This window comes from Loxodonta africana, chromosome 5, assembly GCF_030014295.1.
Source record: "Loxodonta africana isolate mLoxAfr1 chromosome 5, mLoxAfr1.hap2, whole genome shotgun sequence".
In the NCBI taxonomy this organism is placed as follows: Eukaryota; Metazoa; Chordata; class Mammalia; order Proboscidea; family Elephantidae; genus Loxodonta; species Loxodonta africana.
Genome location: NC_087346.1, coordinates 146,879,406 through 146,898,927, shown reverse-complemented (window position 1 = coordinate 146,898,927; position 19,522 = coordinate 146,879,406). Strand labels below are relative to the sequence as shown.

At 45.2% G+C, this 19,522-nt stretch overlaps 1 protein-coding gene across 1 annotated transcript in view; it reads left to right on the top strand.

Annotated features, from left to right (window-relative positions):
- Positions 1-3,688: 3,688 nt before the first annotated feature.
- Positions 3,689-19,522, top strand: part of CC2D2A (coiled-coil and C2 domain containing 2A) — a 128,081-nt gene continuing 112,247 nt past the window's right edge. The window contains exon 1 of the mRNA XM_003411277.4: positions 3,689-3,812. Coding sequence (XP_003411325.2) covers positions 3,713-3,812 — 100 coding nt within the window. The 5' untranslated portion in view covers positions 3,689-3,712. The remainder of the gene's footprint in view (positions 3,813-19,522) is intronic.

Here is a 19,522-nt window from a genome sequence, read left to right as displayed (position 1 = left end):
ATCTGTTCCCTTAAAGACTGGAGCTAAGAAATCCCTATGGGGCAGTTCTACTCCATCACATGGGACTGCTGTGAGCCAAAACTGACTCCACAGCACCCAATAACCACAAAATACCCCCTGTGTCTGCATGTCTAACATGCCTAATGTCTGTCTCCTGTGCTATGGTCCTTTTTTCTCAAAGCGTCTGTCCTGATGGATTCACTTCTGCATCTCCTCTGTTAAATTATGACTTTAACGTAGCGTGCTGCATTCCTCACCGTGCCTTCAGGGCCTGGAACAGCACAAGCGCTCAGTAACTGCCTTGCGCATGAACTAGGTCCTGGCAGAACAGAAGGTCCAACACCATCTTATTTACGATGTTTCAGTGTCCGCTGAGATTTGGTGGCTGCTTATTTGGTGTTCACTGTTCCCTGGTGATGTAGTGGTTAAGAGCTCGGCTGCCAACCAAAAGGTTAGCGGATTGAATCCACCAGCCACTCCTTGGAAACACTATGGGGCAGTTCTACTCTGTCCTATAGGGTTGCTGAGTCAGAATCGACTTGATGCCAATGGGTTTGGTTTTTGGTCCCTAAACTCACACTGAACTTCAACAGAATAAAAGCCCAAACTCATGATGATGAATTTAATTTTAATATCATAAAATCAGACCCTTTTCTCACTTGGGATTCTTTCCCAACTTGCATACAAACATATGCCCCCATGTGTCAACTCTCTCATTTGCATTTTAATAAAGGAGTTCCTTGAAAATGAAGAGGAAGCCCATGCGGGAAGACAGAAGAAGAGCTCGAAGGATAAAAGACAAAAAAGAAAAAAACAGGTAAGGAGCGACAAGAAGCGTATACTGCATCTTAACAACCTGCCTGCACCCACACAGGATCCGCAGAGGGAAGAGATCCTCCCGCCAGCACCTGGATTTGGCTCTGGGGACATGAGGCAGGGATACAGATGGGTGGCCTGGAGCCCAGGACCCTGGTTTAAGGGCTTATAGAACATCCTCAGGAGACCCTGGTTGACGCAAACGGTTAACACACTCGGCTGCTAACTGAAAGGTTGGAGGTTCTAGTCCACCCAGAGGTACCTCAGAAGAAAGGCCTGGCGATCTTCTGAAAAATTGGCCATTGAAAACCCTAGGAGGCACAGCTCTACTCTGACATTCGTGGGGTCACTGTGAGTTGGAGTCTACGCAAGGGCACCTCGTCAGTTGTAGATTGTTATCCGATTAGGGTCCGTGCCCTGGAGCAGTCAAGCCAATAAAACTTACTTCAATTCAGAAAGAGTAAGAAAGTTTATTCAGGAGATGTATACATCACCAGGGACCCAGCAAGGACACAGGCTGTCTCTATGGAGTCCCAAAAGGAAATTTTACATTAAAGCTTATATAGAATCTTACAAGGGTTAGAAGAGTCTTCTTAGTCCGCAGGTGGCCTGGCCACAGGAGTTATGGATTACAAGATAGTGACAAATTTTTATCAAGACTAAAGAGATACCTGCCAGACCTCTCTTTATCAGGCTAAAAATATACTTATCAGATGCCTGGGCTCTGGATTTTCCTGAGGGGGTTTTAAGTCACAGGTGGTCAGACAGAATAAAAAGTTATTTGCATCAGTTTAAAACAAAGAACAAAGTCATTAACATCAAGTCAAAACAAAGTCATTAACAGAGGTAGGTGAAGGAGCAGGCAGGCAGAGGAAAGAGAAAAACTTATAGGTTCATCATGGCGTTAGTTATGTCAAGCTCTCAGTCACCCATTCTGAAAAGAAGAAAACATGCTGAGGAGTACTGGGGTCACAAGATGATCCTCACAATAAGGTCAGTCCTTGTAGCATCCCCCACTGTTCTGAGAGGGAAGTCTAGAAATGACTGAAGGAGCTAGTCTCGCTGCTGTCACAGAAGGCCATAAACTAAGACAGGCAGTAGGTGGCAGTGCAGGACCATACACTTGGGGATAACTCTGCAACTCCGAGCACGAATTCCTGCCTCCAGCCCACTGGCACTTCCCACCTCTCCGCGGAGTTCCCCTCCCTGGCTGGGAGCATCCCTGTGCAAGGTAAACCTCGTCCAGATGAATGTATTCCCTTGGTCCGGAGCCATTCTGCTCTGAGAAAGAGGCAGGGAAGACTTGTGCGGGGGCAATTGGCTTGGAACAATCAAGATGCCAGCAGGGGAGGGAAGGAGAGGGAAGGGAGCGCCATTTTGAGCCAGCAGACACGTGACAGGAACGCCTGGAGAGGGGGGCCAGGAAGGTGAGGGGACTGGAAAGAAAGCTCATTCTCAGTACCCCCTTGGCTTGCACAGGCTTGTTTGGGGGATGCTGGGCATAGGGACAGCCACCTCCTGCCTTTCCTGCGGGCTGGGGTAAAGCCATGAGTGACCAGGCAGGACCCAGGTGGCAAGGAAGTGCTATCCAGGCACAAGAGTCGCTACTCCAAAGTGGGGGAGACCCGCAGCCAGCCAGGGGCCTGAGCTGTAACCCTTTCTTGCATGGTCTGCTCAGGGCGGGGCTCTGCAGATCGGGACAGATGAACCAATGCAAACAGAAAGGGTCAAGTGCCCCAGGGCCGTCCTCACCCAAGCCAATACCGCTGTCCACATTTCAAGGCCCTCAGGCTCAGTGAGCAGTGGGTGGCCAGGGCCTAGGTGGTGGGGAGCTCAGGGGGTAGAAAGGGCAGGGATGGAGAAGAGACCAGAGGAGCTATCGATTCCTGAGCATCGCTGTGCCAGGCATTGCACTTCATTGGTATTACCTCATCAATTTAACCTGCACTAAAACTTGATCACACACAATACAGCATAATTGTTCAGTGCCTGGTTAGAATCTAGAGTAGTGTTTCTTACACCTGGCTACAATTCAGAATCACCTGGCGCCTTTTCTCTTAATTAAGATGCCCCAGGTCAGGCCCAAAGTCCCATAGCAAATCTGAAGGCATTCCCTAACCTGTGTGCCCCCAAAAGCAGCTGTCACTCAATCTTGGCCCTCTACTGTCAATTCTCTGTTTACCTGCCTCTCCTCCAACATACCAGTAAAAACCCAGTTGCCACTGGGTGGATTCCATCTCATGGCAACCGCGTGTGTATCGGAGTAGAACTGTGTTCCATAGAGTTTCCAGTAGCTGATTTTTTTTTTTAGAAGGAATTGCCAGGCCTTTCTTCTGAGGCACCTCTGGGTGGACGCAAATGTCCAACCAAGTGTATTAACTCTTTGCACCACCCAGGCCCTCCTCCTCCAGTACAGACAGGCTATTCTCTGAGACCTTGGGGAAGGAACCAGAAGCTATTCCTGGGGGCACCAAAGGGGTGGGCTCAACATATGCCCCAGAATATCCAGCCACACCTTGGCAAGTGTTACAAACTATTTGGAGTTAGGAACAAATTTTCTGATTAGGAATATGCTGCTTCCTATTCCCCCAAATTTCTGCAGAGCTCTGCATTTTACATAGAAAAAGTGAAAATACTTATTTTATTTTGGGATGCCTCAGTTATTTCATGAGAAACCTAGAGAAATGTAGGCTTGGCATGTTTAGTAGTTGCTTATGCGCGTCCACAGTGACTTAGGTGACAGGGACCGCGGTCATGCAGATCTGAAAAGTATGAGTGTCCTTACCCTCACTGACTGACCCACCTCATCCTGAGACAGGGACCAGTGAAATGAAGCATGAGGGTCCCTGAATCTCTAACCCTCTACCCACAGCCACCAACTGCTGATTCTGAAGAGATGGTGTCCCCAAAACCCCATGATGATAACCAGCAGGAACCCACACAGGAAGAGCCTGAGACACGCCTCCTGAGCACGACAACCCGGAGAGGCCCACGAAGTAAGTGTCTGTTGGTTTGATTCAATCAATATTTATGAATTGCCTCCAATGAGCTCATCGCAGTGGTTAAGAGTTCAGCTGCTAACCAAAAGGTTGGCAGTATGAATCCACCGCCAGCCACTCCTTGGAAAAACCCTATGGGACAGCTCTACTCTGTCCTATAGGGTAACTATGAGTTAGAATCCACTCGATGGCAATGGGGCTGGCTGGGGATGAGCTCATTACAGAGGAATATGAGAATTTTTTATAGGGAGTATTTTTTCATATGGCTACCACCGCTCCATCTAACTTTATCCCAGTTTTGTGGGTAATTTTCTAGGTTAGCGTCTGTCTGTTTAGAAGACAGGATGTATGTCCTTAGGACAAGCTTATATAACCACCTAAGTTATGGTTGGTGTTAGCTGCCATCAAGTTGGGTCCAACTTATGGCGATCCCATGCACAACAGAATAAAACACTGCCCAGTCCTGTACCATCTTCATAGTTGTTGGTGTGTTCCGGTCCATTGCTGCAGCCACTGTGTATTCTGAATGCCTTCCAACCTAGCGTGCTCATCTTCCAGCACTACATCCAACAACACTGGGTTGTGATCCATAGAGTTTCCACTGGTTAATTTTCAGAAGTACAGGTTGTCCCCAACTTACAATGGGCTCTGCTCTGATGACACCGTTCTAATTCGGTTCTGACGTAAGTCAAATACTTTTTTTTTTTTTTTTTAAGTTTTCATAGTCTGCTATAGGGCAGTGTTTTGAACAGTAAATCATAACATTGAACATCTGTGAGTGAACACCTGAGAATGAGAAAGTCAGCGATTCACTGCAACATTGTATGTAGTGCATAGTACTAACAATAAGATTACAAAACCAACCCAAAACCCAGTGCCGTCCAGTCGATTCCAACTCATAGCAACCCTATAGGACAGAGTAGAACTCCCCCGTAGAGTTTCCAAGGAGCGCCTGGTGGATTCGAACTGCTGACCCTTTGGTTAGCAGCCGTAGCACTTAACGACTATGCCCCCAGGGTTTCCAGTAAGATTACAAAAAAAAAAAAAAAAGATGGTCATAAGTGCAACTCATCATAACTCGAATATGTCACAAGTCAGGGACTACCTGTAGTTTACCAGGCCTTTCTTCCTAGTCTGTCTGAGTCTGGAAGCTCCACTGAAACCTGTCTGCCGTGGTATTTAAAATACTAGTGTCATAGCTTCCAGCACCACAGCAACATGCAGGCTACCACAGTAGGACGAACTGACAGATGGGTAATGGAACCACAGCGGTTAGGAAGTATTAACTGAAATACATACAATGCAGGTAACGAGATGTAGAAATTCAAAGGGGGGTGAAATAGACAGGGAAGAAATAAATGATGTGGAACTTGAATCCAATGTCGACAGAAATGAGGGTGGTTTTCTGAGGCTCTCAGAGACTTTGCTCCTTGAGGACCAGTGGTCCCCCCACACTCTTCCCCCACACATTACCTCCTCCCTTCCAAGAACCTTGGTCTATTTTTTACGGCATTTGCTCTTCCCCAGGACAATGAAAATCATCAATTATCTGCTTATTATAGGAAATAATTACTCCTCATTTGTTGCTTTTCATAAAAAAGTAGATTAGAGGAGAAAAATGTTACACTCCTCATGTTTACTCAACTGTTATACAATTGCTAACAATTGCTACATAGTTTCACTGTGGCAGAGTTGAGGAATAAAGTAACTTTTGGGAATTAGAGGGCTTTGGAAAGCCAGCTGATCCAAAGTCCTGCATCCACATACAAACCCTAAGAAAAATGTGGTTCAAATCTAAGGGTAATGATACAATGAGGGCTGTTACAAATTAGCAAAAATGGAACCAAATTTTATCCCACATGGTCACTTCTTTTCCTAAATGCTCAAAATTATCATTAGTGATGATTATAACTATTAAATATTTAAGTAGTGACTTTAAAATCAAGGGAAAAAGTGCAACCCCCTCTTGTAATAAAGGTACCAGGTACAATGAATAGTGGATTATTTCCTTATTTCTAAAGTGGTGGAAATCCATGTCTATCATCGTCATGGGGCTGGCTGGGAGGGTCAGATAAAACATTGATATGGTGGTATTTTAAATATTATAAGACATTAGACAAATGCATAGTAACTAAGGTGTCTAAGAGTAAGATAAGAGATGTAATCTATCCCTTAATTAAAAAAAAAAAATCTGTACTATTACTGATTTGGAGAATGAGAAGATAAGGAGTTGATACAGAGCTAAGACTTGCCTGCCTGAGCAAGGCATGACCAGCTGGTGTCTGGGCAGCCCTGGATAGAGCTGAAAGCTCTTGGTGACTTGCCAACACTTGTGCACCAAAACCCATTGCCATCCAATCCATCTCAGCTCATGGCAAGCCATGTGTTACAGAGTAGAACTGCTCCATAGAGTTTTCTTGGCTATAATCTTTACAGAAGAAGATCGCCTGGTCTTTTTTTCCATGGCACCACGGGGTGAGTTCAAACCATCAGCCTTTAGGTTGGTACCAAACCTGTTACCATCGAGTCATTTCCGACTCACAGCAACCCTGTTATCGGACAGAGTAGAACTGCCCCGTACGGTTTCCTAAGCTGGAAATCTTTACAGAGCAGGCTGCCACATCTTTCACCAGAGCAGCTGGTGGATTTGAACTGTTGACTTTTTGGTTAACAGCCAAGCACTTAACCACTGCACTACCAGGACTCCTTTTAGGTTAGCGGTTGAGCGCAAACCAAGTGCACCACCCAGGGACCTATTGGTGGTCCAGGAGGTAGAGAAAGCATCCCTTGAAGTGAAGCGGGGAGCACTGAATGGATAAGAAGTCTGCAAGGCCAAGGACTGGCAAGGAATGAGAGGTCAACACCAGCAGGAAGTCAGCCACGTCATCAAGATGGCAGATCAGGAGGAAGCAGGTATCACTGATTATGTGGACACACGTTAGCACAGGAGACAAGCAATGAGGAATGATGAGTGCTCTGAGGAACACAGCGAGGAGTGTCTGCCTGTGACGGGGAGGGCAAGGGTTGCAGGAGAGGTAATAGAGGAAGTGGGTCTTGATGGTTGTGTAGGAGTCTCCACGGTAGGGCATCTGGGGGTAAGCATTCCAGACAGAGGGCCCAGAAAGACACAAACGTGTGCAGAACACATTTGGGAGTCAATGTGACTGGTAGTTAGCATTATGGGTATAGGAAGTAAGGTGGGGGATTAGGTGGAAAGGGGGGAAGGAGTTTGGATTTGAAAGGCCATCATGGTAGGTATGTGGAGGGTGCATTCAAGGAACTGAGACTGGATACAGAGCTATCAGTTCAGACATTACTGCAGACGACTCGGGGAGAGGAAACAGGCCCTGGCCTAAGGAATGGTTGTGAGAACAGCGATGTTAAAGGTCAGAACTGGCAGGATGCCCAGAGTCCAGGCCTGGCAGGCTTCACTCCCTCAGGGTGCTGCTGGCTCCACAGCGGTCTCTTCTTTTTTTATTACATACTTTAGATGAAGGTTTACAGAACAAACTAGTTTCCCATTAAACAGTTAGTACACATACTGTTTTACGATATTAACAACTACATGACATGTGAACACTCTGCCTTCTCAACCCTGGGTTCCTATTACCAGCTTTCCTGTCCCCTCCTGCCTTCTAGTCCTTGCCCCAGGTCTGGTGTGCCCCTTTAGCCTGTTTTGTTTCATGGTCCTGTCTAATCTTTGGCTGAGGGTGAACTTCAGGAGTGACTTCATTACTGAGCTGAAAGGGTGTCTGTGGGCCATGCTCTCAGGGCTTCTCCAGTCTGTCAGGCCAGCAAATCTGGTCTTTCTTTTTGAGTTAGAATTTTGTTCCACATTTTTCTCCAGCTCTATCTGGGACTCTCTACTGTGATCCCTGTCAGAGCAATCAGTGGTGGTAACCAGGCACCATCTAGTATTACTGGGCTCAGTCTGGTGGATTCCATGGTAGACGTGGTCCACTAGTCCTTTGGACTAATCTTTCCCTTGTGTCTTTAGTTTTCACCATTTTTACTTGCTCCCGAAGGGGTGAGACCAGTGGAGTATCTTAGATGGCTGCTCACAGGATTTTAAGTCTAGCAAGGGTCTCTTCTATGCCCCCTGCTGGGGAGAAACTCAACGCAGATGTGCACCCTGGGCCAAATGTAGCTGAGAAAATGACAGAGATAATGTCAGTATGCTGTGAAGGTGGCTGCAGAGCAGGTCTGACCCTGCGAAGGACAGAAGGGAGAAGGGAGGGCTGGGCTGGCAGAGGCTGACTGCAGTACAGCTCTAAAATGACCTTTCGCCAGACCAACATGGGGGGATGAGGATCTGTGGGCCAGAGTCACCCATCAAAGGAGCCTTGTGTCTCTCAAGAATGGGCCCAAGAGGGGCTCCAATGCAGACTTGTCTACCAATGTTCATTGCAGGACTACCCACAATAGCCAAAGATGTCCATCAACAGATTAATGGTTAAATAAAATATGGTTCATACATACAGAGGAGTATTATTCAACCGTAAAGAAACATGAAGTCCTGATACATGCTATGACATGGCTGAACCTTGAAGACATTACCTGTTGCCCTTGAGTTGATTCTGACTCATAGTGACCCTGTAGGACAGAGCAGAACTGCCCCCAAAGGGTTTCCAAAGCTGTAATCTTTATGGAAGCAGACTGCCACATCTTTCTCCCACAGAGTGGCTGGTGGGTGTGAACCACCAACCATTTGGTCAGCAGCCAAGTGCTTAATCACTGTGCCACCAGGGTACCTTTTGAAAACATTATACTGAGTGAAATAAGTCAGCCACAAAAGGACAAATATTGTATGATCCCACTTATACAAAATATCTAGTATAGGCAAATGCTTAGAGACCAAAGTTTATTAGTGGTTCCCAGAGGCTGGGGGGAAGAGGGATGGGGGTTCACTGCTAAAGGAGACCTGAGTTTCTGTTTGAGGTGGTATAAAACTTTTGGAAATGGATCGTGGTCGTGGTGGCTCGACATGGTGAATGTAATTAATGTCACTTAACTGTACACTTGAAAGCAGTTGAAATTCTGAACTGTTTGTTATATAGATTGCACCATAGTAAAAAAAAAAAAAAATTCAATACAATTTAAAAGAAAAGAATGGGCCTGAGAGCAGCCTGCAGGAAGCATGTCCCCCGTGTGAGCAGGCTGTGGGTTCCGAGCCTGGCAGCTGGGCTATCTGCCAGTTACACTCCCCACGGCAGGAGATAATGCTACAGCTTCGTGGCTACCACAGGGGGATCTCCAGAAGCAGAATTACCAACTAAGGTGATCTTCATCATTTGAAGCAGAATTACCAACTAAGGCAATCTTCATCATTGTTGTTGTTAGCCGTCATCGAGTCACCCCTGACACCTGGCGACCCCATCCACAACAGAACAAAATGCTGCCCAGGCCTTCACCATCCCCACAGGTGGCTGCAGATACGTTTGGTAGGGCAGAGGATCAGCAAAAACGAGGGAACCCCTCAATGAGACGGATTGACACGGTAGCTGCAACAATGGACTGAAACATACCAACGGTCATGAAGATGGTACGGGAGTGGGCAACGTTTTGTTCTGTTGTAGGTAAGGTCTCCATGGTTGGAGTTCACTCAGCAGCAACTAACGACGAGCGGGAAAATGGAGTTGCCATTTACAGAGAAGGGGATGGCTTCAAAAAGAACAGGTTTGGGGGTAGAAATCAGGAAGACATGCAAAGACTGAGATACCTGTTAGACGTCCAGGTGGGAGTAGTGTCGGGGATGTAGAGGTTGGGCAGGAGGAGGGAGGCTGGAGAGACCTTTCCTGACTTCACTCTCAGATAGTGCCTCCCCATGGGCCCTATTCTCCCACCTGTTGTGTCCTCCGGAGTGCTCATTATCACCTGGCATACTCCACATGTAGCTGTGTGTTTGCTGATTGTCTGCTCCACTCAAATGGAAGCTCCCCAAGAGCAGGGACTCTGTCTTCCCTGGTCACCGCTGACCCCCAGTGTCTAAGACAATGCCTGGCCCTTGGTACAACAAAACCTGTTGCGATCAAGTCCATTCCAACTCATGGCGACCCCCTGTGTTACAACATAGAACTGCTCCATAGGATTGTCTTAGCTGTAATCTTTATGGAAGGAGCCCTGGTGGTGCAACAGTTTAGCACTCGGCTGCTAACCAAAAGGTTGGCCATTCCAACCTACCCAGTAGCTCCATGAGAAAAAGATCTGGCAATCTACTCCCATGAAGACTGAATCTAGGAAGCCCTGTGGGGCACTTCTACTGTGTCACATGGGGTCATTATGAGTCAGGATAAACTCGATGGCACCTGACAACAACAATCTTTATGGAAGTAGATCACCAGGCCTTTCTTCCTGATGCCAGTGGGTGGGTTTGAGTGTGTGCTAACCGTTTGCACCACCCAGTAGGGGCTCAGTAAACATTTGCTGACAACTCTGCTCTGGATACAACAGCAAACACTTCCGACAGGGTCCTGCAGTCACTGGTTTGTGGCCTTGTAGGGAATCAGCTGATTAGAGATGTGCTCACGGTGACAACTCTGGTAAGAGGGCATCTGTATGCTATTACCCACTTCTTCATTAAGCGAGGCAGTGAAAAGCACACCGATGTGGGGACACTGTCCTATGGTGAGTTCAGGTGGGTTGGCTGCTTTTTGGAGAAGAGAATTCTCACCATTCGAGCATAATTTCTCCCCTCCTCCCCCAACACACACCCATATTCCATTTTTAAATATCACTCAGAGAACTGCATGTTTGTGAGTGAACCTGTCAAGAAGGCTTGTTAACCTAGCTGGAGCTCATACTTGTGTGTAACCTGATCACGGGTTTATCCTTCTCTTTGTGACCTGTTTATAAACATTGTTTCTTACAATCTCCCACGTGAAAACTCAGGTTTAGCAGCTTCCCCAGCCCCAAGAAGAAAGTTTATGCTCACAGACTGACAGTGAGAAAGATATGGGACTTTCGTGTGTGCGTGTGTGTGTGTCTGTGTCTCTGGGTGAGTGTCCATTAGGTCAACGTTTACAGAGCATATTAGTTTCCCATTCGATAGTTTGTACACAAAATGTTTCATGATCTTGGTTTCATTCCCCACAATGTGTCAGCACTCTCTCCATTTCCGCCCTGTGTTCCCCATTTTCTTTCATTCTGATTTTCTCCCCCTTCCTGCCCTCTCATCTTTGCTTTGGGGCAGGTAATGCCCTTTTGATCTTGTATAATTGATTGTTCTAAGGAGTGAGTTCCTCTCTGGTGTTATTTATCTTACATGCTTGTCTATTGTTTGGCTGAGAGGTGGTCTTTGGGAATGGCTTTAGTTTCAAGTCAGAGGGTGTCTTAGGACCATCATCTCGGGGGTTCCTCCAGTCTCTGTCAAACCACCAAGCCTGGTCTCTTTGGTGAATTTGATTTTTTGTTCTTCAATTTTTTCCCGCTCGGTCCAGGACTCTCTGTTGTGATCCCAGTCAGAGCGGTTGGTGCTGGTAGCCAGGCACCATCTAGTTCTTCTGGTCTCAGGGTCGTGTAAAATGTGGTTCACATGGCCTATTAGTCCTTCGGACTAATTTCTCCCTTGAGTCTTTTTCTCCTTCACACTCCTTTGCTCCAGATGGGAAGAGACCAAGAGTTGATATGCGACTTTTTAAGCTCATAGGATGTCATTTTATTTTTGTGCCTAAGGGTCGCTATGGGTCGAAATCAACTCGGCACACAAAAATAACAAGTACTTATTATGAAGAGCACTGGTAGCACATTGGTTAAGTGCTTAGCTGCTAACTGAAAGGTCAGCAGTTCGAACCCACCAACCCATCTGAGGGAGAAAAAACATGGCAGTCTGCTTCCGTGAAGATTACGGCCTTGGAAACCCTGTGGGGCAATTCTACCATGTCCTATAGGGTCTCTACGAGTTGGAATTGAATTGATGGCAATGGGTTTGGTTTCTGGTTAAGCACTTTTTGGTTTACTTGAGGCTTCTTCTCTAAGAAATAGCAAGATAGATAATAGCTACATAGACAGGTAGTTAGGTAAGTAGGTTGATGATAGATAGATATAGATAAATAGATTGATCAAGTGATCGATCCAGCAACCTGGGCCTCTGAGAGTTTAAGACCATGTTCCGATCCAGGCAATAAGCTTGCAGATAAGATTTCTATCAAGATTCCTCATTCTCTTTCCTTACCGCACCCCATTATGTTTCCCAAGATACTGAGAGAAATAAAGTACATTCCAAGTTAACAAACAAGCCTTGAGACCTATAGAAATTCTGAAATATGTTACTATTATCAGCCATGAGCCCTTGGGTGATATCTTAGTGACCTAGTGCTGTGGTAACAAAAAATACCACAAGGTGGGTGGCTTTAAAGAAAAGAAATTTATTTTCTCACGGTCCAGGAGGCTAGAAGTCTGAATTCAGAGCATAGCTCTAAGTGGAGGTCCTTCTTTGTCCATTTCAGCGTCTAGTAGCCAGCAGTCCTTGGTACTCCTGGGCTTGTAGAAGCATCCCCTGTGTGTGTCTGTCTTCACAGGGCATCTTCCCCCTATATGTGTCTCTGTGTCTATTCTGCTTTTTTTATGAGACACCACTCAGAGGTGGTTGGGTTTAGGATCCATCTTACTCTGGAATGGCCTCATAACAGAAGAAAACCCCTAATTCCAAACAGGGTCACGTTTACAAATACAGGGGTTAGGACTTCCACGTCCTTTTTGGAGGGACACAATTCAATCCATAACAGGCAATAACAGAAAATTCCTAAGCCGCTGGAGCCTCATTTATAAAACAGGGATAAGAGACTCACTTTGCCCAGCTACTGGGGCAAGGAAATGAGATGACACACAGATAGCAGAGGGTCCACAGAGGGTCTGGCACATACACAGTAGGCCCTCCAGCTAACAGAAGAAGGCACAGGATGCTAAATAACTAACAGAAATAATCATTGTCCTTGAGTGCTGCAAGGTAGCAGGCACCATGGACGCTCTTCCATGCATTAGGTTATCTCACTCTCAGAACAGCACTACCATCAGGCGTCATTTTATAAATCAGGAAACTAAGGTTCAGACAGAACCAGCAGCTAGGAAGTGGTAAAGCCAGAAATCAAACGCCTGTCTGTTATCTCTGGAACCCACATTTTTTTTTTAATTATACTTTTGATGAAGATTTACAGAGCAAATTAGTTTCTCATTAAACCATTAATATACACATTATTTTGTGACACTGGTTGCCGACTCCACGACGTGTCAACGTTCTTCTCTTCTCCACATTGGGTTCCCCATTATCAGCTTTCCTGTCCTCTCCTGCCCTCTCATCCTTGCTCCTGGGTTGCTATGCCCGTTTAGTCTTGTTTGGTTTTATAGGCCTGTCTAATCTTTAACTGAAGAGTGAACCTCAGCAGTAACTTCAGTACTGAGTTAAAAGAGTGTCTGGGGGCCATACTCTTAGTGTTTCTCCAGTCTCTGTCAGGCCAGTAAGTCTGGTCTTCTTTTGTGAGTTAGAATTTTGTTCTACATTTATCTCCAGCTCTGTCTGGGACCCTCTACTGTGATCCCTGTTGGAGCAGTCGGTGGTGGTAGCTGGGCACCATCTAGTTGTGCTGAACTCAGTCTGGTGGAGGCTGTAGTAGCTTTTTGAGGAAGCACCATATCGTTTTCCAAAATGGTGTACCATTTTGCATTCCCACCAGCAGTGCGTAAGAGCTCCAGTCTTCCTGCAGCCTCCCCTACATTTGTTATTTTCTGGGTTTTTTGTTTTTGTTTTTTAATTCATGCCAATAGTGTTGGGGTGAGATGGTATCTCATTGTGGTTTTGATATGCGTTTCTCTAATGGCTAGTGATCTCGAGCACTTCCTCATGTGTCTGTTAGCTGCCTGAATATCTTCTTTGGTGAAGTGTCTGTTCATCTCCTTTGCCCATTTTTTAATTGGATTGTTTGTCTTTTGGTTGTAGAGGTGTTGAATTTCCCTATAGATTTTAGAGATTGGAACTTTGTTCAATTTGTCATAGCCAAAAATTTTGGAACCTGCATTCTTAATCATTGCACTATCCCATCCTTCTCCACCACAGACCTTAACCCTGGTTGGCTTTTAGAGCTAACGTGTTATAGTTGCCCACAGAAGGCACAATGGCAGTGCTACAGCCCAACCAGCACCATTGACAGTGGCTCCCAGGAACAAACCCCAGTAAAACCCTGAATATGGGGCACAGTGAGTTTAAGATCCGCACAAAACTGTTGGTCTGGCTGCGCCTCATTTTTTACCACAAAAGCTGGTACTCTGGTAGGTCACCCACCTCAAGTAATCCCTTACCTGTCTAGGGTTTTTGTTTGTTTGTTTGTCTTATCCTAGCGACGGATCTTTCAGAAATCAATACATGTGCCACCTCCTTTGGGAAGACTCCCCTTTGCTTCAGTGTGGGCTGCAAACATCTTCTTTAGGCTTCCATGGTCCCTGTGCCTGGATGAGTGTCAGAAATCATCTTTTTATTGGTATACAAGGTCCCTGGGTGGCACAAATGGTTTGCATTCAACTACTAACTTAAAGGCTGGCAGTTCAAACCCACACAGTGGTGCTGCAGAATAAAGGCCTGGCGATTTGCTTCCATAAAGATTACAGCCAAGAAACTTACTGGATCCATTGAGACTGGGGGACCACCTAAACCTGTTGCCCAGAAATAATCTTTAAACCTTGAACCACAACTATCCCACGAAGCCATCATTAAACTAAACAACTGTTTAGCCCAATTAATAAGGAATGTTTGCCTTGAGCATTGTGCTCTTCTAAAGAAGTATCCATATGAGTTCAAATTGACAACAGTTAATCTAAAGCACACATGAGAACTTTAAGGGGCAGAGAGGCTAAATCAATGGTGATGAAACAATATGGGTAGAGATGGTGAGAATGGTGACGCAATGTGAAGTACGTAACCAACTGCATTGAATTGAACATGTAGAAACTGTGAATGGATGGATATTTGGTTGTGTATATTGCCACCAAAAAAAAAAAAAAAAAAGATTATAGCCAAGAAAACCCTATAGTGCAGTTTTACTCTATAATACATGGGGTCGCCATGAGTCAGAATCAACCCGACGGTAATGAGTCCTTGGTATACAGCCCCCGCACCAGACTATGAGTCCTCAAAGGCAGAAGCTGACTTTCAACTCTGCTCAGCATAGTGCTGGTCACAGATGGTCCTCAATAATGGTTACTGCCTGAGCAAATGTCTCAGGTGGGCCTATCTGCCTGTTAGCCAAGGCCTTGGTCTAGCTCAGGTATGTTCTCTTACTACCCTATCCCACCACATCCTTCCCATCCAGCCTGCTCACCTGCATCCAGCTCTTTGATTCTCCCCCAACCCTCTACTTCCTAAACTTCTCTTGGGTCTGGCCAGCCCTTCAGTGCTACCAGCCCAGCTCCTCATTCCAAACCTATGACCCTCTGTCATGCTGCAGCACTCCTACTGGGCTCCCAACGTTGTCAGAGGTCAGGTTGTATTCAGCTACCAGCACCCCTGGTCAGGGAGTCACCCACACTGCACCAGTCAGGCGCCCTGAGGTGCCAACTCCATATTGAACAGCAGCCCAAATCCATGCAGTGAAAACTTCATCTTCTAATTCACTATTAAAACATAGGTATAGTCCTGACATTCCAAATAAAGAAAGCATTTCACTGAACATGCACCCATTCCAAATCAAATAAACATCTAGAAAAAAGTGCACACGTTCTCCCATGATTCCATCCTGTGCTATCTCTTAAGGGAGTTAACTATCAAATGTTAACTAGTTTCTTATGAATGCACATTTCTTCATTACTGACATCTGTTTCCCATTCACTCCTGTTAGTGTCTCTGATTAAAGCATCATTTCAGAGCCAATTTCTCGGTTGCAAAGAAAGTTCAGAACCCAGTGAAATTTTATGTAAATGGAAGTAAACGGATCATTTATTTTAGTCCTCCTTTTTGAAAGTCATCAAGACCTGGAGAGACTGGCCCAAAAGACATATGTTATAAAGCACGGGATGAAACACAGAGAAGTACTGCTTGAGGGCGCTGGGCCCGGGGAGTACCTTGGAGCCAGACAGCTGGAGAAGAGGAAGGACATTCTAGGCAGAGGATATACAATGGGGAGAAGAGGGAATGTCAAGTTCACCAAGACTGGAGTTCACTACCTCCCATGGTTCTGGGAGGATGAAATAAAGTGCTAAGAAAGGTATAAATATATGTTACGTATCATTATTATTTTATCATTATTATTAGTTATAAGAAAATTTATGACCACATATCCTCTACCCACAGCTCCATTTCCCTGACTTCATTTCAAACAAATTCCTGTTGTGGATTGAATTGTGCCCTCCAAAAATACGTGTCAGATAGAGACTGGAGAAATCCCAAGAGTGTGGCCCCCCGACACCCTTTTAGCTTAGTAATAAAGTCATTCCTGAGGTTCACCCTTCAGCCAAAGATTAGTAGGCCAATAAAACAAAACGAGACTAAATGGGCACACCAGCCCAAGGGCAAGGACAAGAAGGCAGGAGGGGGCAGGAAGGCTGGTAATGGGGAACCCAAGGTTGAGAAGGGGAGAGTGTTGACATGTTGTGGGGTTGGCAACCAATGTAACAAAATAATGTGTGTATTAATTGTTTAATGACAAACTAGTTTGCTCTGTAAACCTTCACTAAAGTACAATTTAAAAAAATCTGTATCTACCTATCTGTATCTGTATATCTATCTACCTGTATCTATATGTAGATATAGATTTGGAATGTATATTGGAATCCACCGAGTTGATTCTGACTCAAGGTGACTCCATGCGTGCAGTGTAGAACTGTGACCTTTCAAAAGCAGGTCACCGAATCTGTCCTCTGAGGCACCTCTATGTGGGTTCAAACTGCCAACCTTTTCCCTGGTAATCAAGTGCTTAACCATGTATGCCACCCAGGGACCCCAACCTAACCCCCATACCTATGGATGTAATTCCATTGGGAAATAGGCTTTTCTTTGTTATGTTAAGGAGACTGTATCAGTGTAGCCTTTATCTTAAACCTAATGACTTTTGAGATGTAAAAAGAGCAGATTAGACACAGAGAGAAGAAAGGACAAATGGGGGAAGATGTATGCCACATAAACATCACCAAAGAGCCGAGGAACAGAAGCTGAGACAAAAGTCTTTCCCCAGAGTTGACAGAGAGAAGATAGGACAAATGGGGGAAGATGTATGCCACATAAACATCACCAAAGAGCCGAGGAACAGAAGCTGAGACAAAAGTCTTTCCCCAGAGTTGACAGAGAGAGAAGAAGACATCTCTTAGATGCCCCCCCCCCCAAAAACAAACCAAACCCATTGCCATTTAGGCAATTCCAACTCATAGCCACCCTATAGGACAGAGTAGAACCGCCCCATAGGGTTTCCAAGGAGTGCCTGGTAGATTTGAACTGCCGAACTCTTGGTTAGCAGCCATAGCTCTTAACCACTATGCCACTTGGGTTTCCATCTTAGAACCAGTGTTCTGAATTCAGACTTTTAGCCTCCTAAACTGTGAGAAAATAAATTTCTGTTTGTTAAAGCCACCCACCTGTGGTATTTCTAGGGTAGCGGCACTAGGGAAATTATAGGAAAAAGCACTCAGGGGATATGGAAAAAAAAATTGGGTTATTGTGAACACACTCCAAGCATTTAATCAGAATAATGTGATGGAAGAGATCAATGAAAAAACCACCCATATGGCAAGAACACTGAATTAGAACTTGAAATCACCAATGTGGAACAGCTCATAGATCACAAAGAAGGGGAACTGATAGATTAGGACTTAATAGATTTTGAAGAGAAAAAAAATGCTGAGGAAGAAGGAAACAATGAGGATGAGGAAGGAGAGAAGTTGTCAAAAAATTTTACACTGAGAGGATTAGCTGGAGTTTTTTCTGAACTAAATCAGGGGCTTCAGTTGCTTGAAAGCATGGACCCAAACACTGATTGCTTTGCTAAAGTTGATAGGGCGCTTCTGGAAGCAGTGAGATGTTACCATGGAATAAATAAAGAAGAAAAGAAACGGATCATACAGACAACTCTTACTAATTTTCTGAACAGAAACACCATCCCCACTCCCAGGGATAATCCAGATGATCCAGAACCTTCCACAAGTGGAGTTGTTACTACACCTGACAAAATGCCAACATTGTCCAACTCTTCTTCATTGTTGGAGTAAATTTTTATGATTTGTGGGGTTTTTTTTTTTTTGTATCTATGTATTAAAATATATCTGTAAGCTTATATGTGATGTTTCCAACCCCCAAAGACAAATGACGATCAGGTTTATAAAGATAAGGATAATAAAAGGCAATAATAATGAAAACTAAAAAAAATGAGGTATTCGACTCATGTAAGAACCAACTTACAACAGAGTCATCAGAACAGAACCCCGTCAGAAGTCAGGGACTACCAGTACTACTTCACACCCAAAGGAGGCCTGGTGGTTCAACAGTTAAGCACTTGGGTTGCTAACCAAAGGTTAGAGGTTTGAACCCACCCAGCAGCTCTACAGGAGAGAAACCTAGAAATCTGCTTCTGTAAAGATTACAGCCTAGACATCTGGGGTCTTAAACGCTAGCAAGTGGCCATCTAAGATGCATCAATTGGTCTCAACTCCCCTGGAGCAGAGGAGAATGAAGAACACTGAAGACACAAGGTCCATATAAGCCCAGAGACAGAAAGGGCCACATAAACCAGACTATATCACCCTGAAACTGGAAGAGCTAGATGGCGCCCAGCTATAACCAGTAACTGCCCTGACAGTGAACACAACAGAGAATCCCTGATAGAGCAGGTGAACAGTGGGATGCAGACCTCAGATTCTCGTAAAAAGACCAGACTTAATGGTCTGACTGAGACTAGAGGGACCCCGGAGGTCATGGTTCCCAGGCCCTCTGTTAGCCCAAGACTGGAACCATTCCCAAAGCCAACTCTTCAGACAGGGATTGGACTGGACTGGTGAGGAGTGAGCTTCTTGGCTCAAGTAGACACATGAGACTATGTGGGCAGCTCCTGTCTGGAGGCAAGATGAGAAGGCAGAGGGGGACAGGAGCTGTTTGAATGGACACAGGAATACAGGGTGGAGAGGAGGAGTGTGCTGTCTCAGGGGAAGAGCAGCAAGGAGTAGTACATAGCAGATCTATATAAGTTTATTATGACAGACTGACTTGATTTGTAAACTTTCATTTAAAGCACAGTAAAAAAAAAAAAAAAGGTGGCGGGGGGAGATTACTACCTAGAAAACCCTATGGAGCAGTCCTACTCTGTCACATGGGGTCACCAGGAGTCAGAATCGACTCGACGGCATCCAACAACAACAACAGCCATAAAAAGGAATGAAACACTGATATATGCTACAACACTGATGAGCCTTGAAAACATTATGTTAAGTGAAAGAACAGACACAAAAGGCCACATTTTTATGCTTCCATCTGTATGAAATGTCTGAAACAGTCAAACCCATAGAAACAGGAAGTAGATTAGTGGTTGGTGGGGGCTGAGGAAGGGGATAATGTGAAGTGCCTGCCAGTGGGTGTGGAGTTAATTTGGGGAGCGATGAAAATGTTCTGGAATTAGTGGTGGTGGCTCCACAAGTTTGAACACCCTAAAAAGCACTGAATCGCACACTTAAAAAGGTGGCCTTTATGGAGTGTGGATTATATCTCAATAACACTGTGACTAAAAGATATCAAGAGAGGCATC